This window comes from Stereum hirsutum, assembly GCF_000264905.1.
Source record: "Stereum hirsutum FP-91666 SS1 unplaced genomic scaffold STEHIscaffold_6, whole genome shotgun sequence".
NCBI classification, from domain to species: Eukaryota; Fungi; Basidiomycota; class Agaricomycetes; order Russulales; family Stereaceae; genus Stereum; species Stereum hirsutum.
In genome coordinates, this window is record NW_006763136.1 from 1566852 (window position 1) to 1594024 (window position 27173).

Consider the following 27173-nt stretch of genomic DNA (forward strand, 5'->3'; position numbering starts at 1 on the left):
AAAAAAAGAACCGCGGCTGCATATGGTTGCGGAAAAAACCTGCTTGAGGGTTCCTTACCAGTAACTTACCGACCCGGCGCCGGAGGGGGGTGGTAAATTACTGGTAAGATACCGCATCACGTGCACTAAAATATCATGTGACCGCTCATTTTCCTCTCAAATTCCTCCCAAAAAAAAAACCGAGCGCTGCCGCGCGGCGCGCCACCTCGGATGTGCTCTTTGCACAATGCTACCAGCTGCCACTTTCATGTGGATCCATTGCTATACATATGATTCCCAATGATAGCAGACTGTCTCGAAATCACTTGTTCAGTCCATAGAGACTGAAAAGATCAAGGAAAGTCGACACAGCAGGCAGGGATCATGGTGTGGCGCTTGAGCCACACCGGCACAAAGACCTGCACGTGACCATGTTGCGGGTAAGAAACTCCAGGGCGTCGGTAGGGGGTCGGTAAGATACTGGTAAAATACCAGTAAAATACCGGTAAATAATCGTTTTGGGAAAAAACCTCGGTTTTTTCCGCAACCATACCGCGGCACCTCGCGGCACGTGATGAGTAATCGTGACAGCTCGTGACGGTTCGCGTCTTCCGGACCCCTTTCGCTCCTTTGCTCTTTCTTTGGAAACGGCGACTCACACCGACTCTAGAACTGACATCTCATGCATAGCATGCATGTTATGTCTCTCCGTCATCTCTGGTGCTTCTTCCAACGTTGCCTACAGTCATACTGGCCGCAATAAAGGCCGCGACGATCATGAACGGTGGCTTCATCTCATGTGCATGCGGCTGGCACTGTATATCGTTCTCAGATGCATCTTACCGATACCATGGGACTACTAGCCTCTCCTCTCGGTCTCAATCTCACTCAAACGACTCTTCTCGGAATCCTGCGAGATTGATTTTGTGCTGGGCTCTCTTGCATCTTACGCCTCACCACACTCGTCTCGATTCAGCGTGACTGAACCTTGGTTAGCTGCCCACCTTTCAGGCCGTTGTCTTCTCTGCATCGATCACAAGGAACATGTATTGCGCGCCTTTACAGCTGTTGGACCGTCATGATCACCTTGAAGGATGTCGTGATAGTAGTTATGCCTAGAATGACTTTTGTCCGTCTAAACACGGTTCATCGTATAGTCATCTTGTTTGTGTGATACTTAGCCTCTGCCATAGGTGGCGTAGTGGAGGTGATTGCTCCGCTATCTATTGAGATAGTTAGCTCACTGCTACCTTCATAATCGAATGTATACCTGTGGCTCCACTAGGGGGAGCTCTGCTGGCCTTCCACCAAAACGTGTTGATGACCCGAAGGTCGAAATAGTCAGGCGGGCACCTCGCTGGCAGTGCGCCTTAGACGCGGGTGGAGCGTACGTGCAATTTTGTCATTTTGCACAAATATCATTCTCAAGTGTATTTTACTCATTAGCCGGCCTACAAAAGTTCTTTCGAGTTAGAAGCGTGTTGGCCTCGTGTTGTCGCAACGATCTGGAGCATGCCGCAGCGTCAACTCGAACTGATCTATACTTGTAACTTGTCTCTGTTTCATGCTTCAGCTCACGCATTGCACTCTGAACATCTGCAGACTGTGAGGAGATAAAACCGCTCGCTCTCATTGGGTTGCGTGGTGACCAATGGCGCTCGGAAGCGCCAACAGAACTCGAGGACAAGGCGTGGCTTGGGATCCGTTCGACGATCTCAAGTTTTGTTCAATCATTACGCATAGTACGTGATGGTCTAACGCCCTGGATTTGGGGTCTCGTACGAGAGCTTGAACATCCTCAGAAGATCGGACGCAAGAAGACATTAACGGCGTGTCTAGACCAAGATTGGACCACTCGTCCGAGGAAGAATGCTCAATGAGGTACGACCATCTCCTCATTCTGCATGCCGTTATGTTCGCGTTCTCATCTTAGTGCCCCCTTCAGGAGTCCGGCCCTCGACAAAGACCCTCCGAACCGAGGTCTATGGGAGGAGACGGTCTGGACTGTGCGTATCTACTCCACACTTTGGTCATTCACCCTCGCTATCGAGACGCAAACTGCAGATGCAGCGCCTTCCAGTCGAGAATACCGGTGTCATAGGGCGCTCTACCTTCCCCATACGCATCAAATTCATTTATCGACATCTACAGTTCTCCACCACGCTCCCCACATGATGCAGCGTTCTTTCTTCTTCATCGCCCACAGGAGTTGTTCTAGGCATGGATGCGAGCCGAAGCATCAAGACCTATATAACAGCCCCCTCGTCGTCCACTCATCCTTTCCCGACCAGGTTACTCTCACCTTTCACCCCATCTACGCCACTTGCCTGTCCTTCGGTTCCAAAAGTACTACACCGCTACACCATGTCTGCCTACGCCATCCCCACCACTTCGCTCTCATACGAAGACCACGTTCGCCTCTTCACCGTCCTCCCACCGGCTCTGCATAAAATCATCTGTGCCACACCCGCTCGTATCTACCAGTCCGGTCTCCAATCGTCTGACAAAGACTGGCAATACACCGGTCTGAAAGGCATGCTCGTCTTCGGCTGTGACAACCGCTCTCGCCTGTCACCCAGTAATCCTGGATTTTACGACGGCGGGAGTTACTGGTTCAAGCTCGTCGACTGTCGGAGAGGCAAGCTGGTGTGGCAACACCAACTGCAGGAGATCCTCGAGTATGAGGCCGACAAACCTTTCTTCCACGCATTCACTGTCAAGGTATGTACTCGTTTGCGAATGACCTCTGTGGAGTGGCGTATGACTAACCAGTCTTGACCTTGTTGTAGACACGGAAATTTGGATTCCGCTTCGACGAAGACGACGAAGCTGCTGTCTTCTACAAAGAGGTCCAACGCCGACTTATTGACATTCGTACGTCATTCTCGGTAATTCGCTAGCCGTCCGCCAATACTAATCTCTTTACGTCGCTCACAGCCCTCCAAATGCCTCTACCTCCTAAGCCTACCAAGGTCTCATCACCTAAGAGCACGCGCCGATCAGCCCTCAGCGGCTCCATGATCTCTCCACCCGTCCCCAACTCCTTCCAACACGTGGCACACATGGGCATGGAAGAGGCCGGCAGCCGGACAAAGAGCTGGAACGTTGCCCCAGAGTGGACACACTTGCTAGAGAAGCTCGGAGGGTACGGCATCGACGCGGAGGCCGTCGAGGAGAAAATCGAGTTCGTGCAGGGATTCCTTGCCGGTGTGGAGGCTGTGAGCAGTTCACCTAAGAATTCGCCAACGAGCACGCCCCTCTCGACTCCTCCGTGCACCAGCGACGAGGAAGATGACTATTTCCACGTACCAAGTATGTCATTTGATCTCATTCTCAACCGACCGCCGTACTGACTACATGTCTCGATCTCTAGCATCGAAACCTAAGCGTTACGAATCCCCACGACGCAAGCCGTCTACGCCACATTACGCACATTATTGAAGCCATCTCATGTTCTTCTCATTTTTCCCTCCTTTTGCATGGTTCACTTGCTCTCCTCTCCTCTTCTTTCTCCTCGCATCGCATCACATTACTGTACCATCATTCACAAACGGGTCTTCAGGTCGACTCTCGGTGGCTCATCATCGCGCGGACGCTCTCTTTTTATGCGCTCTCTTTCTCCATGTCTCTTCTCTGTTTCTTCTGGGCCCGGTCTTGTCGGACACTTCCTACCTTCTCCCTACTCAGTACTCAGCTTGTGGAATATCGACCGCCGTCCTCTCAGTTTTCCTTCTCTCTAGCTCTCATATACGCACCTCACGCCTCGCATTCCCGGCTCCCCATCGCATCGGCATTTGTTGTACAGTACAATGTTTTAACGCTTATTGTATTTGTATCATATCACGCTTTGAAAAGTACTTTTGCTACCATGCAATATATGTACCATGTTCAGTCCTACGTGCGTGAGCGTGAATGGCGGGCAGCCCAAAAATTTGGCTACAGTGGTGCGCGAGACATGCGCGGGGAAGGAGCTGAAGGGACGTCATAAACGTCATCGATGGGCGTGGTGGTCTGCGTTGGAGTGGCCGGAAAACGTTTGAAAGATCCCCAATGCTTGGAGTGAGAGTGGTGTGATGACTTATTTGGTTGGCCATGGTAATGTAGAAGTCAGTCTCGTTGAACGAATACTTTCAAAATAAATATAAATCTATAGCCGTCTCCGTCGACATACGCTCCTCCTGTTTCTGCTGACCTCCTCGTCCGTCACAGTCGCACTTCTACACTTCAGAACCTCGTCAGATCGCGTCCGAATATCCCTGAGTGCGAAAAGGAAGGTCAGCGTCTATCGGCCACACCCATGGAACCAGTTCAACTACGTGAACCACTCACAGTTCAAGAACCTTCCATTCCAATCACCATGACCAGGCCCAAATGCGAGTTCATCCACAACACATCACATCACACAGCAAACCAGAACAAAGTCAGGCGCAGTCAGTCAAGTGCCCCATTTCTCACGAGCATACCATGCGCTCCGGGTTCCAAGGAGGTTGAACATAGATACTGCACTCACCAATAGATCGGGATCAGTATCCTATACACAGGCGCAATAGTACCGTATCAGCAGGAGCCACCACAGACGAGATAGGATGGATAGTCGATATGAAATGGAAGATGAAGCTCGAGGACGAATCGATGAAGTATGGAGTATGGAATGACGCACTTGTTTCGAAGACTGACGGTCATGGTGAAGTATGCTGAGCGCCACAATAGCCAAGCGATTCTGCCCGTCTCCTTGGTCTGTGGCCCGCTCTCTGCGTGGCTACGATCGTAGATAGCTTTCCTGTGGAAATACGGACGGGGAAAACGGAGTTATTTTGAACGTCCATAGATGAGGCTCAGAAGGATTGGAAAGAAACGAACCAGTCGCCCAAGTACGCCAAGGTGCCCTTATTGTGGAACTCGAAAGGCGTGATGTGCTCCTTGTCTTTAACGATAGTGTTGAGCTTCTTGTGGAGGTACATGGCCTTCTGGTTCGCCACTATTCACAATGGCAAATTAGGAAAACGGCCAGGACATATCGAAGGGAAGAGCATACCCTGTGCAGTAGCAGGTAGCGCGACTCCTTCTATCATTGCTGCATCTCCAATGCCCCAGACATCGGGGTCAGGCGTTCCGTCCGCACGAAGAATATTCAGGTTATCGTCGGTGAATAAGCTGATTGGGTGTTAGGTCGACTGGTGTACCTCGAGATGTGGATGAACTGACCTTCCAGTCTTTGGGTGCTTTTTGTATTCCTCCGGACTGATTGTCTCGATGAGAGGGTTCGGAGCAAGTCCAGTCGACCAGACAAGGAGACCGAATGGGACTAGACACAAGCTTGTGAGCCTTCACCAGTAAATCGACCGTATATGGCATGCATACCTTCTCCCTTCTCCTTGATGAACATTCTTCCCTACGACCAGCATGAGTCGTCTCAGCCGGTGAAACCAAAGGCGAGAGACTTCGGTGATACTCAGTACTTACAGACTCGACACGTTCCACATGATGGCTTGTCATGAGCGTGATACCATCTCTTTTGAACTTCTTCTCCGCGTATCTAAATGTGGTGATTGTCAACGAGTGACCCAAATAATCCGTATGCGCAGACTTACTCGGCCAATCCACTGTCGAAACTACCAAGGATATTAGGGGCTACGTCATAGAGCGAAATCTTCGCAAATCGAGCGAGGTTTGGATAGTGCTTCGCGATATCCGTGTGCAATAAGTCATGCAGTTCGGCAGCGAATTCAACACCTGTCGGACCACCACCTGATACGTCCGTAGAGGTGAGTGAATAAGCAAAGAAAACAGGACACAGGCTATGCAACGCACCGACGATGGCGAAATGTAGCAAATTCCTGCGCTGGACATCGGTGAGAATGGGTTGGTTTGCTTGTTCGAAACCTGAAGAGTGCCTCGAATGAGCATCAACCGGTAGTGAGTATAAAGCCAATATGCAAACATTCGAGGATTCTGGTTCGAATCATTCTCGCATCTTTAACGTCTTTGAGGAAGTGTGCGTGCTCCTTCACACCGGGGATGCCGAACGCTGTTACGGGTTTCAAGATGAGCCATATGTTTAAGCAGAACAATGGGTATACGAACTTTGACTATAGCATCCTACTGCAATGACCAATCTCTGACCGATGAAGCAGGATGGTGAATATCTTGCTCAAGCAGATAGATTGAACCATGTCCTCACATCGTATTTGATGTCGAACGGTGTTCCGGTGCCGGGGTAAGTTGTGAGGGTAGGATCTGCTTTCGGAGCTGACTTGTGCTCGAAGGCAAGCGGAGGCGTGGCGGGCATCTATAGATGACTACAGGGTCAAAAGGGGCAAGCTGCAGGGACCGAGAACGCACGTACGCATTGAACGGTCTTCCGTTTGAAGTCCACCTTGTCGCACCATGCTTCATATATCCTCTGCAATTTTGGCCAGAAGATATACGAAGTCAAGTAGGGAAATATGGGCTACGATGTTTAGTGCTTACCGCAGATGGCGAGTATCGTCGGACCTGTAACTAATTATGAGAGACCATGTAACTATTTCAAGGAGTTCTTACAGGTTCAATGGCACATCGGAACTCCAAGGTCCCTACCGAACAACTCGCTGGAAGAACGTAAATCCACACAATGAGTACACTTTCACCTGGCTCTTCGCGGGGAATCATACCGAGGAGCGGCGTGAAGTTGAAGTAGTTAGTCGGAGAGATCAGGGTGACATCTAAATGTTATTCAGGAATAAGCATGCTAAGTCAAGTAAGATAGAGAAACATCGTAGTCCCATTCACTGGGTCGGCCAGATGCGCCACAACGCCACAACAGTGATCTGGAGGACTTCTATGGCTCAAATTTGATCTCAACATCGATCGTCAGGAAGTCGGATGAGCCGATGACGATGGCTTTCAGGAGCCTAAAAGCCTAAATTTGCCTAAACGCTTTTTGGAGGAGGGTCGAGCACGGTCGAGCATGCAGGCAATGCCGAGGCAACGCGCAAAGGTCTCGGACACAAACATGCAAAGACGAAATGACTCACTCCATCGTTTCTTGTCGACCTTGCGCAAGACTTCGTATCCGCCCCACCCGGACCCAAGAATCACAAGGTTTTGCTTGTTCCTAGCGACAGATGCGCTAAAGTTCCGAGTCAAAGGTCGAGACACATCCTTGAAGGTCGTGAGACCAAGCGTGTGCCGACGAAGCATTGAGTGACGAGGCTGGTGCTTGTGAGACGAGCAGGTCTAGCCGACGTTCAAAAGGACGAGACTCGAATGGTCGAAAATCGGAGAGCAAGAATTCAAAGAGATTTCCGAGAGGTCAGCGGAGGTTCTCGGAAGAGTCAGCGTGCGGGGTCGCTCGGGAGTGATTGCGATGGCTGTCTGTGTCGTGCCACAAGTTCAGCTGAAACTGAATAGTTTCAAGTCTCCATTGAGCGGTGTACGAAACATGCAAGAAACACGTTGAGACGTCCCGAAACGCGTCTTAATATTGTGCGCAAGCCTTGTCGTCATACAATGCTCAGTGACGGAGACTGCTGGAGACTGACGGAGAAGGTTCATTTTGGATTCCCGAGCCCGAGAAGTGAGAGTACGGCTTCGGCTGGCTTCGGGCACTGCCGTCCACTACCAGGTCGCGGAGTTCGGAATCCGGCAGGGTCAGGGAGGCTCAGCAAAGTTTCTCCCGACGTTCGACAAGTTTGCGCTCTTACAGTACTGGCCACCTTTACTTCAGTCATGTCTTCCGATACTAGGTCACTCACCCGAGGTCTCAATATTATTCTTTTTGTGCTTCAGTGCTAGCTTCTCACGTGCTTCGTAGTGATTCGGATTGCTTGGGAGTTCAAGGGATTTCATAGCGTCTGCTTGCCAGATCCCGTCGATTCCGAACATGCCACTCTCATGTGTCCAAGACTCGGTCCTGGAGGAAGTCGAGACAAAGTCTATGCGCCCGACTAGCAGTGGTGCAACACACGGACGCGATGGCTTGTACATCTACAGGCGGCCACTGGAGTAGGGCTCCGACAAAAAGTCCACGGCGGATGGTACCCCGTGTTATTAACTCGGTGGCCCCCGAGGGACTTTCTTACAGGTGTTAAAAACAGTTAAAAACACATTATTTAAATCGAATTAAATATTATTTTCACCCCCAGGAGCTGCCAGTTTCGACTGGCCTGGAGGGCTTTCAGAGCACTAAGAGTTCTTTTGATCGCCCTTGATCACTATTTGAACTCTTGGAGCAGGCTCTACAGCACATACGCTCATGGTATGTGCGGTCGTTGGCGAAAACACCCACCGTACTTAAACTTGGACGTGGACGAGACTCAGCTGTGGTGAGCGAGTCGGACTGTGGAGTCGACATCGTGGGAATCGGTTCGTATAAAGGTGTGTCTAGGTCGGGTTAGGGGCTCGAGAGGATGGAATACGATGTCAGGGGTGATCAGGAACTCGAAAGCGTCTTGCCTGAACGCGTATCTACTCCTCCGGACGTCTAGATTTCTTACACTTTCTTACAGCTCTATAAACCAGCGTGTCGGAAGGGCTGTTAATAACAAGTTATAAACAGTTATTAACAGCACTTTTTTACAGCTGTTATTAACAACCGACTTTTTGTCGGAGCCCTACACTGGAGGCTGCTAAAAGATAAGTAACCACGGCACGCATGGAACGCTGAAGCCCGAGTTTTTACTAGCAAGAAAAGCACGAAGAAAGTGCGGAGCGCTCCATTCCGAAAGAAGGTATAAGTTTCAAGCCTCTATCTAAGTCTTACCATGCCGGCCGTCCTCGAGTCACGGATTCACACTGAGGCTGGAGGCCTGATCATACGTACGAACTCTACTAGTTCGGTACTGTTCCGAAGGTGGGTCAGTGGTAGTCTCTGTGTATCTCAGCAGTCCATATCTGACAATCCTTCCTCCTCAGGACTTCTCAATAATGATTCCACATCTGACCATCCAACGCCGCCACTACTGCCACCCGTCTTTCCATTCTCGGGACCAACATACACTCGTTAGCTCCGTTATAATGGCATGTTGTAGCTGGGAGTAATGTGGGTCCGCACTGCCGAGTCTCCGTTTATACACCTCCAGAGGCTTCGTCATCGTGTCTAACGCCCGACGCTAACGACCGCCGAGATCGTTATGATTCAGCAAGTTTTCTGACTCCTCCGACCTTGTCCGTCATTGACATGTAAACAAAACAAAAGAAGTTTCCCGAACATCATCTGCTCATTATAAAGGGGATCCTCTCTCTCTCTCATGCCCTACCACCCACACTTGCCCGAGCGATTTCTCAAATCCAAACTCTCTCCCTGTTCTCAAAAATGTTGTTCGAAGTTCGGGCCAATCATGCGCTAGACAGTAACCCTCCGGACGCTGATCTTCACATCACCACGCATGGGTCAGACTGGTTGTGGGCTGTATTCTCGGTCATGCTGCTGGCTGATCTCCTTGTCCTATTTTCTTCCCTCCGGGTGCGTATATCCTTGAGATTGGCCTACAAGAGCTCGATTACTCATGGCTCGATAAACAGAGGCCAAAGGCGTTCATACTCCACCAACTCGCCATTATAATTCTCACGACTTCCTCAATCGCATATTTCAGGTTAGTTGTGAATGCTCGTCAGACTTATCGAAATCTAAGCTCCTTCGCACAGCATGGCAAGCGATCTCGGCCACACCCCCATCACGGTCGAGTTCAATAGGTCGCACGAAGGTCCTCTCACGCGTGACATATGGGTACGTCTATACATATTGACCAACGGCAAATGTATATCTAACTGCCGGTTTGTGCCATGTTTAGTATGTGCGCTACATCCAATGGTTTATCAACGCCCCCCTCCTCCTGCTCTCCGTCTTCCTCGGCACCGGCTTCCCCCTCGGCGCTACCGTCTCGACCTTCTTCCTCGCAGACGCTGCCGTCGTCGTCGGACTCGTTGGCGCTCTCGTACATTCCACCTACAAGTGGGGTTACTACGTCTTCGCAGTCTTCTCCCTCTTCTATGTATTGTCAGTACTCTTCCCTCAACCCTACTTTTCGATACGTGTAAGCATACTGATGCCTGGCTGTATTAAACTTTGTAGTGCCCATCTCATCTTCCACACCGGTCGTAACGAGTTCCCTTCTCCAACTGGTCGCACTCACGGCGCCTTCCTCGGCACCGCTCTCCTGCTGTCCTTCATCTGGACGATTTACCTCATCATCTGGCCCTTCACCGATGGTGGCAACGTGATTAGCCCAACTGGCGAGGTTGTTTGGTACGGAATCGTAGACCTGCTTGCCGGTCCTGTATTCTTGGCCTTCTTTTTATGGACGCATCGGGATGTCGAGTTGGGATACGCGGCGGAGAACGGCGCTGTTGTGAATAGGGACGTCAAGGCGTAGGATGGTATCGGTGGGAAGTATTGGCCAGCTGAGCGCTACGGTCAAATTTCCTCCTCTCTCCTAATTCATCCCGCTCCGCTCATCCCAAATGCTTGATTGGTTAGCCATTCGGGTTCTCTTTTTGTTATCCGTTCCTCTGCCGATGCACTGTATATTATTTGTTTAGCCTAGATTTTTTCTCTCTTCTCTTGCTAATATGCGTCGCTTCAACGCAGTACACCCCCTTCACTTATATATATGATGTTGTAATTTTGTACGGTTTGCCTTTCCTCTTCTTGGTTTTGTTGTACCACCTTCAACTAGAACATACCTGTACTTTTCTTCCTTTCACGACTTATCTACGAAATTTAATGATTGCTTCTATCATGCCCTCACTCCAGCTTTGGCGTGTTCTCGGAATTGATAGCATGAGGCTGTGCCCAATGAACGCAAATTGAGGATATGTCAAGATGAAAAAGGACAATAGATTGAGAGTCAAGACTGAAGAGGTGTGGCGCGCTCAAGGTGCCACAGAAGCTATGCTCAGCCACGTGGACGCCACGCTTTGCAGCCCAAGCGACGTCTCCACCGCACGGCTTGTCTTGCTCCTTCAACCTCGAACTTGGGCTGCCTCACTGCTTTAACTCTTCAACTTTCATCACTAAGCTATCTTGAAACACGTATTCATCTACTTGTCATGGCCAAAACTCGCTCCTCTAAGAGAACTTCCAAGAAGCAGGCTGCCGCACCACCACCCGAACCCGAGCCAGTCGTCGAACCGGCCGCACAAGAGGAGACACCCATCGCTGTCGATGAGCCAACCGCTGCTCCAGATGAAGCGCCAGCCGCAGAGATAGTCGAAGAAACTTCAGCGGCGGAGAAACCTGTGGAGTCTGAGGACCAGGAGATGGTAGTGGACAGTCAGGTGCAGGAGGAGGCAGTGGCAAAGGAAGCTGAGAAGGCAGAGGAGAGTCAAGGGCCAAAGTTAACGCTGGAGGAGCGAAAGGCGAAGTTGCAGCAGCTCAGGGCGAAGATGGTGCGTTTACTTTCTCATTCTATTCTTGACAAGTACCCTAACAATGACGCGTCTGTTCGTGATGCTTTGTGTCGTATGTCACAGCGGTCATCAAAAATTGCTAATCGTGCCAGTATCATCGAAGAGTCCGAGAAAGCTAAGATGAGCGTACGCGATGCTGCAAGACTGGAGAAGCAGAGGAAGCTCGCAGAGGTCTTGAGAACGAAGGCGGACGCTGAGGAGAGAGGAGAGGATGTTGAGAGACTGAAGAACTGGGAATGGACGATCGAGGAGAACGACGAGTGGGAAAAGAAGTTGGCTCGCAAGCAGAGGAGGGCAGATTTCGAGTTCCATGGTGCGTTTCTTTGCTTACCTCTGCGTGGCTTCAGTCTCGGTGCTGAATGTCGTGATATTCTGGCGTGGTTCAGACGATGCGCATGCCGCCCGGCGACGGTATAAGAAAGATTTGGATCAAATCAAACCTGATTTGGCGGAGTACAACCGAAAGAAGGAGATGGCTATGGGGCTTGCACCAGGTACTCTGGCGCGCTCAGGGAATGCCGTTGCATCTTCGTCGTCTTCATCGGCTATCACCTCGTTCAACCCATCACAAAGCGGAGAGGTTTGTCCCGATATTCCTTCACTTGACTTTCCAACCACTAATTATCGGTGCTCTATGACACTCAGCTTGTGCCCACAAGTCAGCAACAACAGCTAGCAGCAGAGAGCCTTTACCGCGATGCGAACAGCTTGTTGTACGCTGACAACAAACCAAGCGAAGACGCAATCGACCGCGTAGTGAGCAAGATGAACAAGGAGTACGTCTGCTTGCATTCTCATAGCTAAACACATTCTGAATCCTGCCTTGCCTTCCAGTATAGAGAAGAAACGCAACTTCTCGCGGAAACGCGCCAACGAGGACGAAGGCGATATCACCTACATCAACGAACGCAACCGTGTGTTCAACAAGAAGGTTTGTCTAGCCTTCACCCTGTCTTCGATGGTACACGTACTAATCCACGTCGAATTCTAGATCGCTCGGTACTACGACAAGTACACATCCGAGATTCGGGCCAGCTTCGAACGCGGTACTGCTTTGTGATCTTTTTGTTTCTATTTTTGTATTTGTATCGAGTCGTATGGACTCGCGCGACGCTTCTATTCTCGAGGTTATAGTTTGGTGGCGGACTGTAATTCACAGTTATTTTCAGTCTTCAGTGATAACATCGATTCGTACAGTTATCGACGATCTTCGCCTAACCTGAGTCATCGAAAGAGGTTCTTGGTCACGAATGCTGGGATCCTTGTGGTTCTCAACATACACTTTGCAACGGGTTATCTCATTCTCGAAGGCATCAAGTTGGGCTACTCTATTGGTTCGTCTATCCTGCCGTTGCTCGTATGACCACCAGTTGTGTTTAACCCCAATATCACGTTGACAACACCAGGATTTCTTTCCTTCAAGACCAACCCAACTCCTGCAATAGGTCACCAACCTTTGGACCATCAGTGAGATCTACTCGGCCCCGATGTTTGCAAACTTGCTTGAACGCTTCCTCCGTGTGCTCTTGCACGATCGTGATCTTGGTGTATAACCTTTGACGTTTTGCTCATCATGAAGACCTCGGCCTACATACTTCATGCGTTTATCATCACCGAGTACTGAGCTACTCGATGCTTGACACCGATGGCTACCAGCCTTTACCCCTTACGAAGCTCGACGAAGACGCGCGCTCCCTGCTGCGGTATGTTTCGTGTCAGCGTTCGGTTTGATGCCCTCAACCCAAAAATGATCTTTGCCCCCGTCCTCCGTTCCAGCGCGCAAGACGAACTCGTTTGTGTTATTCTGCCAGAAGACCAAATGCTATAGAAGATTGTCCATACGACTACTCGTACGTATCTCTGCCTGCACCCTCCGTTCACAGCGGCGGCTCTATGAGTGACCTAGATCAGGGTGTGAGATACGGATTGTGTGATTCGTTGCTTTCTCCTGAACAAGTTCCTTCCCAAAGGTACTCAGCACCGAGGGTCCCGAGGCGGCCTACGATAGCGTATGCCTCGAGGACGGAAGTGCTGACCGGTTGCCAAAGATCTTCAAGCTCACTCCCTCTTCCTTCCCCTCAACGTTCCCATTCTCTGTTACGAGACTTGCTGTTCTGCATCTCGCTCACACAACTTTCGAAGATGCGGAGATTACCTCACTGTGCAGTATTTGTTTAGTCTGATGGTGGTGAGAGTTCAAGCTCTTCATGGATGTTAAGTAGAGCGGTTTCGACTTGTGGAAGGACGTCAGAACTGCCGATCATCCAGGCTGCAGCTTTATCGGTGACGTCCTCATTCCATTCAAAGCGCCTTTCATTTCCCGTTAGTAATCTCGACCTTTCTTCCTGCACAGCTTGAAGGGTCTTGGGCGTATCTCAACGGCACTTGCCATGGTCATACCATACTAGACAGAGAAGCATGAATTCCTCATTTCGACTGGCCAGATCCATCGTGGCTTGGATGGCGCGATAACCGTCTGGGAGACCCTGAACACCGCCCGTCATAGGTAGGATCAACGGCGGTAGTGGTCAACTTTTCCGGAAATGTGCCTTCTTCGAAGGCCATCCCTATCGCTTGCATGCAATGAGGCGAAGAGTGTACCGATATCAGAGCGGTCAGAACGAGGAAACGTGATATTCGGTGGGAATAAACTGGATCGTGGGCACTCTGAACTTTGTTGTCTTTGTATCATGCTCTTGCCCACCGGGCGCCACTGGGGTCAGGCTGGCTCATCATCCTCTGATATTTCGCTACTTGTCTCATATGCACGGGCTTCCTGCTTTTATGAGAGTCGACAGATGACCGTACTACTCTGTTGGGCACCGGAAGACCGTGGTCAGATGGTCCAATAATACGAAGCAGCAGATGCGTCAGGTGGGAAGAGTTACTGCAAGCTATCTTAGGCGCTTTTCTACTTATATCGGCGGAAAGCAGGTATCCGAAGAAGTGTTGCTCAAGTTGTTCCCTCATCATTGCCGTCATGCCAGACGTCCACGAACAATCTCAGCCATCGGCTGCTCTTCAACCTGACCCTGAGAAGGATACTGTGTTGATTGAAGGTGGGCAGACGGGCCCGGTCTCGGGAGACAACACAGAAGGAACGTTTCATCAGGCTCAGCTGAGCTTCAAACCGACTCGGAAGCATTTCTTCTCGCCTTTGGACCCTTCGTATGCAAATGCTGTTCATCGTGATGCGGCAACGGTACAATTCACGCTCGAGGAGGAGGTATTTTTGTGGTTCTTGACTTCTTTTCTATATTTCGTGTGTCTGACCGATTTCTTGTCCTTCCAGAGAAAGGTTCGTCGCAAGATCGACAACCGGGTCTTGACGCTCGTGATACTCAGGTGTGCCGCTTTTTACTATCATAAACTCATGATTTCTTGCTAACACTTTCGGCCCTACGCGATCGTTGTTGAAAGTTACATATGTGCGTGCATAGAGTATCCGTTCACATGTCGGATTTTGATGAACATTCTTTTACAGTTAATCAATTCGGTCAGAATGTCCCTAAACCACGCACATCTTACCACTGACGATAACCAAACCTACAGACAGAACGAATATGTAGGTTGATTTGCGCTTCAATGAATGGATACGCTTGTTGACGGGGACGATCTGCATCTAGAGGAAACGCGCATGTTATCACAGCATTCAACGAAAATTATGTACGCCCGAGACAGTAAAACCCTCGAGGATATAGACAGATATTGACTCTCGGTGACAGGGCATCACAACGAACAGCAAGTGGACTTTAGCTCTCAGCGTTTTTTACGTCGGATATTGTGAGTGCCGACCCTGTCTGGCTGTTTGTCTTGCACTCATATCTGCTTAGGTCTGTTAGAGATGCCTGCCAACGGTAAGCGCAGCCTGTATTTATTCAACGACCATACTGCTTAGAAGACTCGGTACCTAGTCCTGCAGCGTTATATTGGAGCAAATCGCTTGTGAGAACGGTCCACCGTCCGGTTCCATGATAGGAATGCTTAACGTTACATATCCTCCGCGTATAGCTTCTTTCTATCTCTTACCTTCTGGGGGATTTCCTCTCTGTCTTTTGTCTATGCGAAGGGCTACGCTGGGTTGTTGGTACTTCGGTGAGCTCATCCAGTACGATGACCATCAGACGCACGCAACTCACGTTCTTCCATTAGAGTATTACTCGGGATTGGAGAGGCAGGTTATTATGCTGGGATGATATATTACTTGTCGTTCTGGTGCGTGGAAGCTTTGACTTGTCATCCACATGACCTCACGAACGATTCGATGGCTAGGTACAAACGGTAAGACTTGTTCATTTCTGTCGTTCGTGACTGCTGGCTATCATACCAACCTTTGTCTAGGCGAGAACTGGCATTACGCGTTAGTCTGTGCATGACAGGTACTTTACCTGGTGCTATTGGGGTAATTGAAGTCCCGCATCAAATAAAGAATACCTGTTCATCTCCACTTTATTTAGGGACTTTTGGCTTTTGGCCTGGTCAGGGCACATACTTCTGTACTCACGGGGTGCGTAGCCTTACTTTTCATATCGTCCCTCCTTCTGATTTCCCCTACCGCAGATGGCAGTTCTTATTCCTAGTCTGTGTTCACCTGCATCTGGCCATTCGCATTAGTTGACGGACCCGTGTCTCCAGATCGAAGCGATACCAGACCTCGTCATGGCTTTCGCGATCCTTCTGTGGCTGCCATCCTTCCCGTTCTCAGCAACATTTTTGACCCCTAGAGAAAGGGCTATCGTGAGTGCCCTTTGGTTGTGAAAAAATAGCTTTGTGGGATCACTTGCTTTACTAGGCCCAGGCACGCTTGAACTCCGACCACAAACCACGATCTCATGGTGGGATGAACGGCTGGCAAGGGCTTAAGGCCATTTCGGTTGACCCCAATGCGTGGTTGTTGATGACCGTCTACGCTTCCTGTACGTCTACGCCCTTCGCTTTTTGGCCTTGCAAAAATCCTGACTTTCAAACATCTAGTCAATGTTGGAGTCGCCACCATTTCGTACTTTTTACCAACAGTAAGACATCGTGATATCAGGACTCAGGTGGACTGTCCGCTCACAGCGTGTTTATGTAGCTCATCAAACAGCTCGGTTTTACTGCGATCAATGCACAAGGCTTGACTGTGGCACCGTATCTCGTCGGGTGGTTCATGGTTGTATTTCAGGCGTGGCACAGCGATCGTACACATGACAGAGGCTGGCATGTCGCTGCTTCGACTGCGACAGCGTTCGTGGGTTATCTCATCCTCGCCACATCCGTCCAGAAGAGCGTAGGCGCTGCCTACTTCGCGTTGTTCCTCGTCATAGGCGGGCTGTATAGTCTCTTTCCCTTGGTAATGTGAGTGACATTGTCACTCTCACTGACTGGTACTTCTGATTAACGATCTTTTTATTGTAGGAGCTGGGCTGCCAATGTATTCTCTCCCACTTCCAAACGTGGTGTTGGAACGGCCTTCATCGTGTCGATCTCCAACTGTGTTTCTATGTAAGCACTACATATCGATAACTTGCTGTGATTGGGTTTCTATCTGGGCATCCAGATCTGTCTGAGACCGTTCTGAATGTCCGACGGATGTTCATCTATCACAGTCTCATAGAATCCTCATGTCCTGATTTATATTCTCAGCGCCTCCCCACAGATATACTTCGACGCAGAAGACGATTATCGTAAAGGCCATGCCATTGCGGCTGGGTGAGTACCATCTTCCGTCTTCGTTTTTTGTACTTATTTTCCATTTATATTATCAGATGCCTGTTCCTTTCGATGCTTGCAGCAATCACCTTGCGGTACCGTCTCAAATGGAAAAATAAGAAAAATCAAAAGGAGCTTGCAGCTTTGGAGGAGGGCAAGGTAGAACCTGTCGGTTCCTCTGAGGAAGTGGCAGATACAGATCCCCGTTATGTCTTCATGACCTGAGACTAGTAAGCTGCGAACTATGCTCGTTTTTCGAGTCCAAGTTTGTTGCCAGTGTATGAATTTTATGAGCCTCTTGACGATCATAAGTAATTAGAGTCATTGAAGCTCTAAAGGCCGGGTGCAGTGTGCGAATGAAATGTGTAGAGATATCGTTGTTCATCCAGCTCAAAAGATTGATTTAATTGTTCATTGGCTGTTGATAATACCCATGTAACTGGCTTAGATGAAATGGAACTTGTCAGACAAGAATCGTGCTTGTGGCCACAATGGAGCGTCTGGTGCCACACCGACGCCGGCAGCCATACAAGTGTACGGCATCACCGGGCCGGGACCGCGACGCGACGTGTCGCGCTTTTCCAACTTTGTTGACGTCTCTTTAGGATACACTCATTTGCGCACCAATCTTCTGTCATGCAGAATCCAAAACCACTAGAAGACCTCAACCAGGTATGGCTGTCAACACTCCACGTAAAATTTGTCTGACACCTAATGTAGGGCGTGATATATATCCCCTACGACTCCAGTAAGGAGCCCCACACTACCTCATCTCGATTTCTTCTCATTTCCGTGGATGAAGGTGAAAACAGCGAGGATTACGGTGGCGAGGAGCCACAAGATGCCTCTCTATTGGTCCCGGAAGAGTATGCTTCAGTGGGTCGTGACACTCATGACCTCAAGGATGTCCGACTCGCCGCCTATTCGGCGGCATGGAAGCGATGTTTTGACCGCATTCACGTACGTCCATGCCAATGCGAGATAGCATCAAAGAAGTGACCGTTGGAATGGCTTCAATCAACTTTGTATAGGAAATCATAGGTACCCTCTATCATCCGGTCGGCGAATCTATCGTGAAGGAAGTAGGAAATGTCTATGCGGATAATGAAGTGTTGCCAGGACTTCCGCACGCTGAAATACCGGTGATTGCGATATCTGGTGAGTTCATCCCCCGTAATCTGTTCTTCTGTAGATATTGAGCCCACTCCTACCCAAGCCACCGACGCAGGTTCATCTTTCTTCAATGATATCGCAAACCGGTTAGAGGGAGACGACAATCCTGAGGATGAAGAGTCTAGAGTGACTGAGACACGTGTGACACACTTGCACCCCTCTGATTGTTCGACTCTTATGTCCGCTATGAAAACTCTCGTGATGGGATTCGTGGACAAACCGCCGGATGGCGAAACAACGAGTGCGTAACGGTCATATATATTTCTGGTTTGATCGTTGGCCTCACATGCGGCTAGTCAAGAGAAAGCCGACTGCAAGTCTTGCTAGCTACGACATAGAACTTCTGAAGGTGTGGTACAGAGCGTTGAAGGAATGCACTAGTGAGTCTCTGGTTCTCAGATCATGCGGTACCTTTGAATTAATCTCTGAGGTTCAGGAGAAGACAGACCTTCTCCTCAGCTTGCGGTCATGATGCATGATTTTGAACAGTTCGACGATGCTGTTGTGCGCGACTTGTTCTACATCTGTAGGTTCGTCTTGAGCTCATATGCAGGCTGTCCCCGTCTCATCTCTATGGACAGCTTGCACGTACCCGAAGTCCCCCTCCTCTTCCTACTCTCACTATCATCTCCGCCCGCGCCGTCCTATCTGCACACAACGTACCCACGTTCCATGCTCTCTCTCATGCGACTACAAATATTCTCGCTACCCTCCGGCATTGAAATTCTAGAAAAATTGGTCGAAGAAGTACCGATTTACTTGCCTCACCTCGACACTCTCGCAGTCCTAACGATTTCTTGCATATAGACGTTCTTCGACCTTGCCTTCGAGCCTGATGTTATGGTAGGACCAACTACTTTGGAGTATCTTATAGACTTCTTCACGAGACATACCTCGTCTGTCGACGGGTTCACCACAGTTCTGCAGGTGTGCAAGCTTCACTCTAGTTGGGCTGATCCTGTCTTAAGCTTCAATCTAGCTTGCCCATATGAAACACTTCGAAGATCCTCTGGCCGTCTTTACGCATCGGGAGCATAGTCTCGCTGAGGAAATTCTTGGTCAACCTGAAGCCTTCGGGTTCTTAGACACCCTTCTTTCACGCTGCCTACCCTCGTCTCAGCCTTCCGACAATTTAAAAACTGCTCGGCCTCGACCCATACAGCACAAGGGCAATCCACCCAATGGCAACCGACAGCCCCCCTCGGATATACCAAGCTTGCTTTCGACTGTTCGAAACGCACATGACGATTTCCGGACGCTCGTCCGCAGATTTAGAGTCGCACTGAGGACGATGCGGGTAGTGCAGATGGCGATGGTCGCTCTAGGCCATAAGAGTGCCTTGGACATTCGCGACAACTATGGCATAGGGATCGAAGCGGATGGGACTGGAGCGGGGTTGGCTTTGCTAGCAGAAGCTTTAGCAGGCGGACGGGATTTCGACAGGTACATTCGGGGCCTTGGCCGGATGGTGAAGTAGGTTTTTGTTCCTCGTTAACATACAATGGTCCGCTCATCCCATACGTCCTATAGAAAGCTCTCGACTCCGGAGCTCAAGATTGTACTGGAGTCCTTAGGCGAACTTCTAGACTCCGTCCCTGACGACTTCCAGGACGATGATCTGGTTGTAAGCGCACGCGGACGAGTCGAACAAACACTCCAATGGCTAGAGCAAGAGCCGGATGCGGCCTCTGATGACAATCCTTTCGAGAGCGATGGGGACATATTCGCGACTTCCGGACGAAGTGAGGCGGAAGGGGCTGAAGCCGTCAATGGCGCACCGCCATCTTTAGCACGGAGTATGGGCGAATGGCTGGCTCGCTTTTGGACGTGGGTTACATTGCACACTCCCGCATGGTATTGTAACTCTGATGCTAATATCCATGTTGTTCTGCAGCGACAATATCATCGACCTCGAGGAAGCCAAGCTGTGGGATGTGTGGTACATGGGGTCCACACCTTTCCCTTCTGAGGTTAACCCAATATTGCTTTTCTCCATGAGAATCGATAACTTATGTACTTATTGCTCTAGATAATCAACCCTTCTACTCGAGCATCCATCATTGCGGGTTTGCTCAATCCACACGACTTCTCCACGGCCGCCGAGAGCAACTTAAATGAGACCTCTGGGCAATCTCAAACACGCAGGATCGCTTTATGGGAGTTGCCGGACACGAGCATCCTCTTCAGACGATATTTGGAAGCTGGACGTATGATCAACGTGTATGACTGGTACGAGAGTTTCGGGCAGATATTAGAAACTCAGAAACAACACCAGCGCCAAGCACAGAAGGTTCACGACGGCGGATCTGAGGCGGACGACCAGGAGCACGATGATGATGTCGAGGCGGAAGCGGAAGATGAGGAGGAATGGAAGATGCATGTTCAGGCGAGGTTCATGAGGGCGTTGCATGAGCTCGACTATGTGGGACTCGTCAAGCACACGGGTAGGAAAGCGGACCATGTCATGCGAACAGCGTTCGAAGCCCTGGAATAGTCGCACTCAGTACTTGCGGAAAATCATGCATCATTCGATTGGGTCCCTGCAGTGGACGTTACAAGCTTGATGGGCAGGTCTGATCACGTATATTATTGCACACATATTCTACTACGCTATCACTTGGCGGGACGCACCACAGTAGCACGACCATCATATCGGACGATCTAGCACGAACGATATTGAGAAAAAAAAACCCCCGGTAGCAAGTCCTGGTCGACTATGGATGCCTTGAGGATTTTTCAATTATATCTTCTCGTTGGAGAACGTGAAGGGAAGCACGCAAATGAGCAGGACTCGTTTAAACAGACAACATGTATTTGATTCGGACAGAAAAAAGAGTACAGCATCGAGACGAGAACGACACCCAAGAAAAACCTATGGGATCGAGTAGTCAGCACAGAGTCGGAGAGGAAATGGGAGTAAAGAGGGCAAGAAAAAGGTAGTGTTCAGGATTGCAGAATATAGTCAGCAGGTGGACGCGAATCCATTAGACTGTTGAGCTTGATATGTGATATTCTATTCATCATAGAGAGGTGGTGAAGAAGGAACAAAGGAACAAAGGAATGTGTAGAAAAGGTATGGGCCAAATGCGAATCAGAGCAAACTAACGTACCATCAAAACCTCTCCTCATCCTCCGGGCGCTGAAGGTCGCAGAAGTTCTTCAGTAGAACCGGCCGTCTTCGAACCTTTAGATGATATTAACCGAAGGAGGAGAGACAAACAGAGGAATGTGAACGATGGAGTACATCAAAGTACGAACGAGGAGGAATAGACAGAAAATTTCCTTGATTTAGCGGCGATAAACTCCGCTCACGCTCCGCTTCAAGTAGAGCCGACCAATTGGTCTGGCTAGGGCCACCGCCACCTCAACTTCTACACCTCGAGTTGCGAAGTTTCGAGGCATGTGGTGCCCTGAGTTTTGTGTCGCTCGGCGAAGATGTCGTCGCTCAACAAATGTGAGACAAGGTGAAGCAAGGTGGTACATATTCATAGTCGACGTAGGAATCAGGGAGAAGCTCCAGAGTAAGTACATAATTTAAAGTAGGCGCCATCCGACAACTTCACAACTAAACACGTTGATAGCTCAAAGCGATCATGAAGAAAGAGAACGCCTATGAGGGCAGACGTGACTTGAAAGCAGCGTGGAGTTTGACATCCTGACTTGCCCGTTATGGGATCGAATTCAACGAGCGAACCTTGACGAGCAGCTTCACGAGGTCGGAAACGCTACAAGTCGGAGAGTGATGGCGCCTCAGATGCCCCTAGGAGCTCCTCTACCTCTGCCCCTGCCTCTACCTCTGCCCCTACCACCGAAACCCCTTCCGCTTGCGCTGTCAGGTGCAGGGGTGACGGGAGTCGGCGGTGCGTTACTGTCTGGCTCGGTCGTGCGAGTTAAGATGCGAGGAGGTTGCTGAGGGTTCCTCTGCAATATAGTAGGCACAGGAAGTACAGCGGCCTCTGCGCGTGGAGGGGGTGGTTTCTTTGGTGATTGTGTGGGTTTGGTGACATGTGTCGACGGAATACTGGCGGAATCTTTGGCAATGACCTTGGCCGGTATCTCCTTCTCCTTCCCCTTGTCGGCATCAACTGCTCCTCCCTTCTCTTTCTCCTTGTCCCCTCCACGCTCACGACGGGGTTTCGCTACTCCGGCGCCACTCAGGGCAGCCTCGAATTGCCGAGATGCACCTATACCAAGAACAGGCCGCGGTCGACGTCCGCTTGATGCGCTAGCGGGCGTAGTAGGAGCATTGGGCTCGGATGCAGACGTGGAGGCTGTGGTGGAAGGTCCAGCACCTGACGCTGTTTCTACAGTCGACGTTGGAGTCTCAACACGTTTCGACGACTGTTGTTCCACTCGTTGTGGCTGTGTCCTTGGCTGCTGGCGCCCAGCTCGCATAGCTCTTGGAGCAGTTGGAGGCGGAGGCCCAGTGGCAGAGGTGATGGTGGGAGCAGTAGATGGTGCAGAGGATGCCGGCGTGTTCTGGGACTGAGATGGGTTTGTTTTCTGCTGCTGCTGGGCAATTTTCTGAGCAGCCGCGGCCTTCTTTGCAGCTTTCTTGCCGGCAGGAGTAGATTCAACTGGCTTGGCCGCAGGTGGAGGCACGGGGACGGCTTTCTTCTTCGGATCCTCTTTCTTGGACGCAATTTGAACGTCTTTGTAGTGAGGATGGTTCCGAAGGATGGCTTCCTTGTCCTTCTGGGCGCTCTTCTCCGCCTTCAAAGCTTCGAGGAGTGGTGTTGACTTGGGTTGAGGCTGAGGTTGCGTGGATGCAACTGGGAATAAGAGTTAGAAATGACGCAACCAACCGAGGGCGTGATCCATGCAAACACGTACTCAAGGTTTCGAGCAGTGATTCATTATCGTGAGGTTTGGTGCTGGAGGTATCGAGGAGTTGCATGAAGGAGATGAAATCCTCGTCTACGGAACGAGATCAAGATACCGCACGTTAACATAGGAGTATGAGCTGAAAGCGCACCTTTCTCAATAGTACCGTTCCTACTGTCCATTTTCTTCTTCTCCAAAGGCGGGATCTTCTGGTACGGCGCGAACTCCACCACCGCTCGCGATTCATTTCCTGTAATATTCGCTTGCCATTATTTCTCCGGTGGCCTGTCTGAAACAATGAATTCGCACCAGCTTTGTCACGGAAGATATGGCCGTCATAGTCTCTACTGAATGCTGCCAAGAGTTCCTCGCTCTTGAAGGCAATGTACGCTCGCGAGAGTATGTTCTCCTTGTTCACCCTGTGTGGGGCGCCACAATCTGCTAAGACGTCTCGAGAGGCCAACAAAGGCCACTCACTTCTTCCTCAGCTTCCCAGGATAGAAAACCTTCCATATAACGGTATCATCGTTGACCCAATTATGGACGCTCTGCCAAAAGATCTCTTCAGGGAGGTTCGCAGGTAAACGCCGTACGATGGTTTTCAGACGTTCTTGCCCGCCTGACTTGCCGGAGCGTTTGCTGGACTTGGATCTCCTATTTGATATCTCTGGAGACGCCATGGTCAGGATGAGCAAAGAGGGAGAGCAGATGTGCAGCAAGATAACAAGCTATGTAAAGTTCGTGAACGGTCAATATGATGATGGCGTGGCGGGAGAACGTGCGATTACGTGAGCCGACCATCGACGAGTGATCGGACCAAAGTTGACCACAGTCTGAGGACGTACATCACTACCTCATTTATTTATCACCATATTCACCATTGTTTTGACCTCTCAGTGTTTATACTCCATCCTAGTCGTCCCATACTACTTGAAAATTGCCGCTTGCGCAAAAAAAAAAAGTCTAGATTTCGCCGTGTCAGCCTGGTTCCAAGCTTCATCGTGCGTAAAGCTGTAAATGGAGACACGCATGTTCTGACCACCTTCTTACCTGTAGGCACATAAGGAAAGATCATCGCGAAATGTGAGGGTCGCAGTGAAGAATTTCTCAATGTCCCAGACTAACTCGCTACCATGCGGCGCTGGCTCAACGACATAGTTACTACTACCACACTTCCGATTATGGCTCGAGGTTCCCGCTCGAGAGCGATAGCTCATCAATCGACTTCCACTAGTAACCAACATTTCATCAATTACATCCAGCGACTACCACCAGAGCTACTTCAGCATATTTTCTCCTACTCTGTTCCGCTCACGAACGGTCTTAAGGATCCGAAGCCCCTTCGTTCGCGTAATTTCGATACCACCGAGGCTCCATGGGTTTTTATCCCTGTCTGTAAACAATGGAGGGATGTGACTCTCTCCTCACATAGGCTGTGGTCGACCATTGCCATACGCGTGGATTCATTTGCCTTCGACAGCACGGGACGCGACGCTTTCTACTTGAAGACGGTCATAGCCCGATCCGACGGCTGCCCAATATCGGTGCGCTTGGACAGCAAAACCTTGTTGAAACTTCTTCACACTGGTATGACGGTACTTGTCGACATTCTTCTTCCAACAACCCAACGCTGGTCCTTCCTCGAACTTAACGGCCCTGTCGACTGGTGGAGTTCTCATATTCCTGTCGATCAGACCTTTTCGAGCCTGCGCGAGTTGGTCCTTGGTCCGGTAGGGTACGACATATACGGCCCAGGAGTAGCTCCAAAGTGGCCTTCTGCTTTCTCCCTCAACCATGCTCCTCAGCTACGACGGCTTACATGCAGAGAGCCAGGTCTGACGGATTGCCTCAGTCGATCGGGCAGCGAGACCACCCTTCCTTGGTCGCAGCTCACATCGTGTCAAATCGACCATGAATATGACGTTCATCACGATTTTCACCATTTACTTTCAATCTGTCCCGACCTCGAGTGCTTCCGCCTTGCGGGAAACGCCGTAGGCTTCATCAACAACCCTCCGACGACTCTTATCTCTCATCCTAGTCTGACCGAATGGCATTGCGTATGGAGAGATCAGAAGGACCTCGACGCTTTTTTTGAGCTTCTTCCTTTCGTGGACCTGCCGTCCCTGAAGGTCTTGACATTTTGGATCGACTGGGACGAGATGCTGGATGCGCTGCTACCCAAGATACCTTTCTGGTGCTACTCAACCGCCTTCATCTCGTTCGTGAGACGCTCGTCCTGCACACTGCGTCACCTACGGCTCACATCTATCCCATTTGATAACGACAAACTTCTTTCCTGCCTCGAAGCCTTACCTTCCCTCGAGGTCTTGGAAGTCCTCGCATATCCGTCGAAGAAGTCCGATGTTTCCATGTTACACAACGGCGTCATTTCGGACGACTTCATCACGCGTCTCCACAATCATCCGAACGGTCTCGAGAGAGGAGTCGTCCTCCTTCCCAATCTCACGAGATTGATCCTTGAAGACCACCTGCTAATCGAGGACGATGAAGCATTCGTCAATATGGTAGAGTCGCGCTGGAATATTTCCGTAGATTCGTCGTCTGGCTGTGGGCAGAGGGTTGCGCGTTTGGAGACCGTTTCTCTGGTATTACCAGGCACCATGGATGACGGGGAACTTGATCGATTGGATGAGATGCGGAACGCAGGCCTTGATGTCTGTGTCTATAGGAGACGACATCGGTACGGGCCTGGAGGCAAGCTCAAGCAGTTACTACCGGCGAAATAGTGCGTGTGTATTGCTCCAGCACCAGACAAATTCTGACGTCCCTACCTCTTATCTACGAAGGAGACCGAATGAATATCTCTCTTCCAACGGCTTGACGCGCAGTATCTCGACCCAAGAAGGCCAGTGTGTTGCTGACGGCCACCGCGCCACTTTTCTCGAACGTCCAGGTCCTTCATGGACCCCTTCCACCCGTTGTTCTCATTATTGTAACATAATATTTGTGATCATCGACGGTCGTGTGGCCAGTGAATGATCCTGGTCAGGACAAAACGGTGCACGGCGCTATTCGGAACCACTCCAACGTGGCCACCGTAAAGCCTCCGTGCGATAAATTGCCACGGTTGAACTTCGCACTGAGAGCGGTCAGTGAGCTTGGTCTCTCCCGTGGCTCTCGCGTGGACTTCATCTTTGCCCGAGCATTCCCAAGATGAGAGTTGTCCACCTAATGTGGCCTAATTGCATGAGCCGAGGGCTAGCTCGTGGGCCCTATTTCCGTGTAGCCGTGGTACCTCAGAGCGTCACCTATCACCTCTATTCTTAACAAACTAAGCTTCCATAGGCACCCCCCACCAAGCTGCATCTTCCAGAGCGTCTTGGCTCCGTGGAAATTGCTATACATATCGTGCTTGCTGTGCTCATTGTCCTCTAAGTGGATCTTTCTTCGCGAGACAAATAGGTCTGTTGTGGTCACCTGGATACTCTCCCAACCTTGACTCAGCCCGTCGGTCCACATAAGGAATGCCCGACTGCTATCACTCAGCTCCTGCTTTACAATCTTTCCCCAGAACAGTGTATTCGGCATTCATAGCACGATGCATTGGCGGTTCGTTGTGTTCCATTCTGTGGGAATAACCATGTGTATAGAACCGCAGCTGAAGCCTGACTTCCTTCAACCTCCACATCGGAGACCGCATCGACTCTTGTACGTCGCTACCCATGCTACATGTAGCCTGGACGTCTGTACAGATCATGGGCATTCGATTTTGCGAGAATCCCGCAAATTACATTGATTGTTTCCGGTTCTCAGAACCTCGATCATTCGTCCCTTGCAGTCGGATACACACAGGGAAAAGAGTCGAAAGACCTTTCTTTCGAGCATTCTGCACATCGAGGTACATCAGACCTTGAAAATGGATGATGAAGCACGACCATTGGTTTCCCTCGGCAAGGAACAGCTGCAAAACTGTAACCATCGCAGTTCGTCATGGTACCCCGAATTTCCTAATGCCTCGAATGAAGCAAACTCGGCTGTAGATTACTACGAAGCTCCGCTCGTACAGACCACACATTCTGCAACGCGGAAAATGCGCACGATATGTATGAAATATTTGGTCATTTTTAACTATACTTGAGCTGGAGCTCGTC

At 50.2% G+C, this 27173-nt stretch overlaps 8 protein-coding genes across 8 annotated transcripts; 6 read left to right on the plus strand and 2 right to left on the minus strand.

Moving 5' to 3' along the window:
* Positions 1 to 2296: 2296 nt before the first annotated feature.
* On the plus strand, positions 2297 to 3871 carry STEHIDRAFT_121079 (uncharacterized protein). The gene is made up of 4 exons (XM_007303641.1): positions 2297 to 2700; positions 2769 to 2853; positions 2917 to 3291; positions 3353 to 3871. The coding sequence occupies exons 1-4, from the start codon at positions 2344 to 2346 to the stop codon at positions 3418 to 3420; spliced, it is 885 nt and encodes a 294-aa protein (XP_007303703.1). The 5' UTR covers positions 2297 to 2343; the 3' UTR covers positions 3421 to 3871.
* A 178-nt stretch (positions 3872 to 4049) lies between these two features.
* Positions 4050 to 7466, minus strand: STEHIDRAFT_96571 (FAD/NAD-P-binding domain-containing protein). Its single transcript, XM_007303642.1, has 19 exons — positions 6996 to 7466; positions 6633 to 6683; positions 6523 to 6569; positions 6451 to 6474; positions 6326 to 6382; positions 6161 to 6268; positions 6064 to 6097; positions 5921 to 6007; positions 5791 to 5862; positions 5571 to 5727; positions 5443 to 5515; positions 5341 to 5371; positions 5185 to 5284; positions 5015 to 5133; positions 4840 to 4957; positions 4640 to 4759; positions 4490 to 4510; positions 4309 to 4319; positions 4050 to 4235 (listed from the first exon to the last, which is right to left on the minus strand). The coding sequence occupies exons 1-19, from the start codon at positions 7159 to 7161 to the stop codon at positions 4204 to 4206; spliced, it is 1428 nt and encodes a 475-aa protein (XP_007303704.1). The 5' UTR covers positions 7162 to 7466; the 3' UTR covers positions 4050 to 4203.
* Positions 7467 to 8783: 1317 nt separating this feature from the next.
* STEHIDRAFT_121082 (family A G protein-coupled receptor-like protein) lies at positions 8784 to 10708 on the plus strand. Its single transcript, XM_007303643.1, has 6 exons — positions 8784 to 8812; positions 8875 to 9424; positions 9484 to 9554; positions 9607 to 9688; positions 9753 to 9958; positions 10034 to 10708. The coding sequence occupies exons 2-6, from the start codon at positions 9275 to 9277 to the stop codon at positions 10332 to 10334; spliced, it is 810 nt and encodes a 269-aa protein (XP_007303705.1). The 5' UTR covers positions 8784 to 8812; positions 8875 to 9274; the 3' UTR covers positions 10335 to 10708.
* Positions 10709 to 11424: 716 nt separating this feature from the next.
* Positions 11425 to 12430, plus strand: STEHIDRAFT_55896 (mRNA splicing factor SYF2; the record flags this gene model as incomplete). Its single annotated transcript, XM_007303140.1, has 5 exons — positions 11425 to 11683; positions 11757 to 11864; positions 12053 to 12146; positions 12205 to 12301; positions 12362 to 12430. The coding sequence occupies 5 exons, from the start codon at positions 11425 to 11427 to the stop codon at positions 12428 to 12430; spliced, it is 627 nt and encodes a 208-aa protein (XP_007303202.1).
* A 1905-nt stretch (positions 12431 to 14335) lies between these two features.
* STEHIDRAFT_146834 (MFS general substrate transporter) lies at positions 14336 to 17366 on the plus strand. The gene is made up of 22 exons (XM_007303644.1): positions 14336 to 14596; positions 14663 to 14715; positions 14791 to 14798; positions 14855 to 14866; positions 14923 to 14935; positions 14997 to 15036; positions 15096 to 15153; positions 15204 to 15227; positions 15285 to 15315; positions 15382 to 15465; positions 15523 to 15585; positions 15643 to 15651; positions 15712 to 15772; positions 15828 to 15877; positions 15931 to 15949; positions 16006 to 16107; positions 16163 to 16286; positions 16345 to 16385; positions 16445 to 16707; positions 16768 to 16854; positions 16996 to 17061; positions 17118 to 17366. The coding sequence occupies exons 1-22, from the start codon at positions 14351 to 14353 to the stop codon at positions 17284 to 17286; spliced, it is 1623 nt and encodes a 540-aa protein (XP_007303706.1). The 5' UTR covers positions 14336 to 14350; the 3' UTR covers positions 17287 to 17366.
* A 577-nt stretch (positions 17367 to 17943) lies between these two features.
* On the plus strand, positions 17944 to 20728 carry STEHIDRAFT_55712 (uncharacterized protein; the record flags this gene model as incomplete). Its single annotated transcript, XM_007303129.1, has 12 exons — positions 17944 to 18021; positions 18093 to 18219; positions 18278 to 18475; positions 18531 to 18614; positions 18671 to 18764; positions 18816 to 18981; positions 19042 to 19161; positions 19214 to 19568; positions 19611 to 19707; positions 19864 to 20061; positions 20129 to 20204; positions 20264 to 20728. Coding segments are annotated over 12 exons (2058 nt in total), but the record flags the coding sequence as incomplete, so codon positions are not given.
* A 976-nt stretch (positions 20729 to 21704) lies between these two features.
* On the minus strand, positions 21705 to 23738 carry STEHIDRAFT_146836 (uncharacterized protein; the record flags this gene model as incomplete). The annotated part of the gene is made up of 5 exons (XM_007303645.1): positions 21705 to 23006; positions 23068 to 23151; positions 23210 to 23308; positions 23368 to 23477; positions 23536 to 23738. 5 exons carry the CDS (start codon positions 23736 to 23738, stop codon positions 21985 to 21987), a joined length of 1518 nt encoding a protein of 505 aa, XP_007303707.1. The 3' UTR covers positions 21705 to 21984.
* Positions 23739 to 24040: 302 nt separating this feature from the next.
* On the plus strand, positions 24041 to 25962 carry STEHIDRAFT_121088 (uncharacterized protein). Its single transcript, XM_007303646.1, has 4 exons — positions 24041 to 24059; positions 24115 to 24141; positions 24217 to 25808; positions 25869 to 25962. Exon 3 carries the CDS (start codon positions 24240 to 24242, stop codon positions 25806 to 25808), a length of 1569 nt encoding a protein of 522 aa, XP_007303708.1. The 5' UTR covers positions 24041 to 24059; positions 24115 to 24141; positions 24217 to 24239; the 3' UTR covers positions 25869 to 25962.
* Positions 25963 to 27173: the final 1211 nt, after the last annotated feature.

Coding starts and splice junctions, on each gene's coding strand:
- STEHIDRAFT_121079 (XM_007303641.1), top strand. CDS start 2,344: ATGTCTGCCTACGCCATCCCCACCACTTCGCTCTCATACGAAGACCAC. Junction 2,701..2,768: donor TCCACGCATTCACTGTCAAG/GTATGTACTCGT, acceptor ACCTTGTTGTAG/ACACGGAAATTTGGATTCCG. Junction 3,292..3,352: donor TGACTATTTCCACGTACCAA/GTATGTCATTTG, acceptor CTCGATCTCTAG/CATCGAAACCTAAGCGTTAC.
- STEHIDRAFT_96571 (XM_007303642.1), bottom strand. CDS start 7,161: ATGCTTCGTCGGCACACGCTTGGTCTCACGACCTTCAAGGATGTGTCT. Junction 6,684..6,995: donor GGTCGACAAGAAACGATGGA/GTGAGTCATTTC, acceptor AATAACATTTAG/ATGTCACCCTGATCTCTCCG. Junction 5,516..5,570: donor TTCGACAGTGGATTGGCCGA/GTAAGTCTGCGC, acceptor CACCACATTTAG/ATACGCGGAGAAGAAGTTCA.
- STEHIDRAFT_121082 (XM_007303643.1), top strand. CDS start 9,275: ATGTTGTTCGAAGTTCGGGCCAATCATGCGCTAGACAGTAACCCTCCG. Junction 9,425..9,483: donor TCCTATTTTCTTCCCTCCGG/GTGCGTATATCC, acceptor CTCGATAAACAG/AGGCCAAAGGCGTTCATACT. Junction 9,959..10,033: donor TTCTCCCTCTTCTATGTATT/GTCAGTACTCTT, acceptor TAAACTTTGTAG/TGCCCATCTCATCTTCCACA.
- STEHIDRAFT_146834 (XM_007303644.1), top strand. CDS start 14,351: ATGCCAGACGTCCACGAACAATCTCAGCCATCGGCTGCTCTTCAACCT. Junction 15,228..15,284: donor GTTAGAGATGCCTGCCAACG/GTAAGCGCAGCC, acceptor CTCGGTACCTAG/TCCTGCAGCGTTATATTGGA. Junction 16,287..16,344: donor GATGACCGTCTACGCTTCCT/GTACGTCTACGC, acceptor TCAAACATCTAG/TCAATGTTGGAGTCGCCACC.
- STEHIDRAFT_121088 (XM_007303646.1), top strand. CDS start 24,240: ATGGCTCGAGGTTCCCGCTCGAGAGCGATAGCTCATCAATCGACTTCC.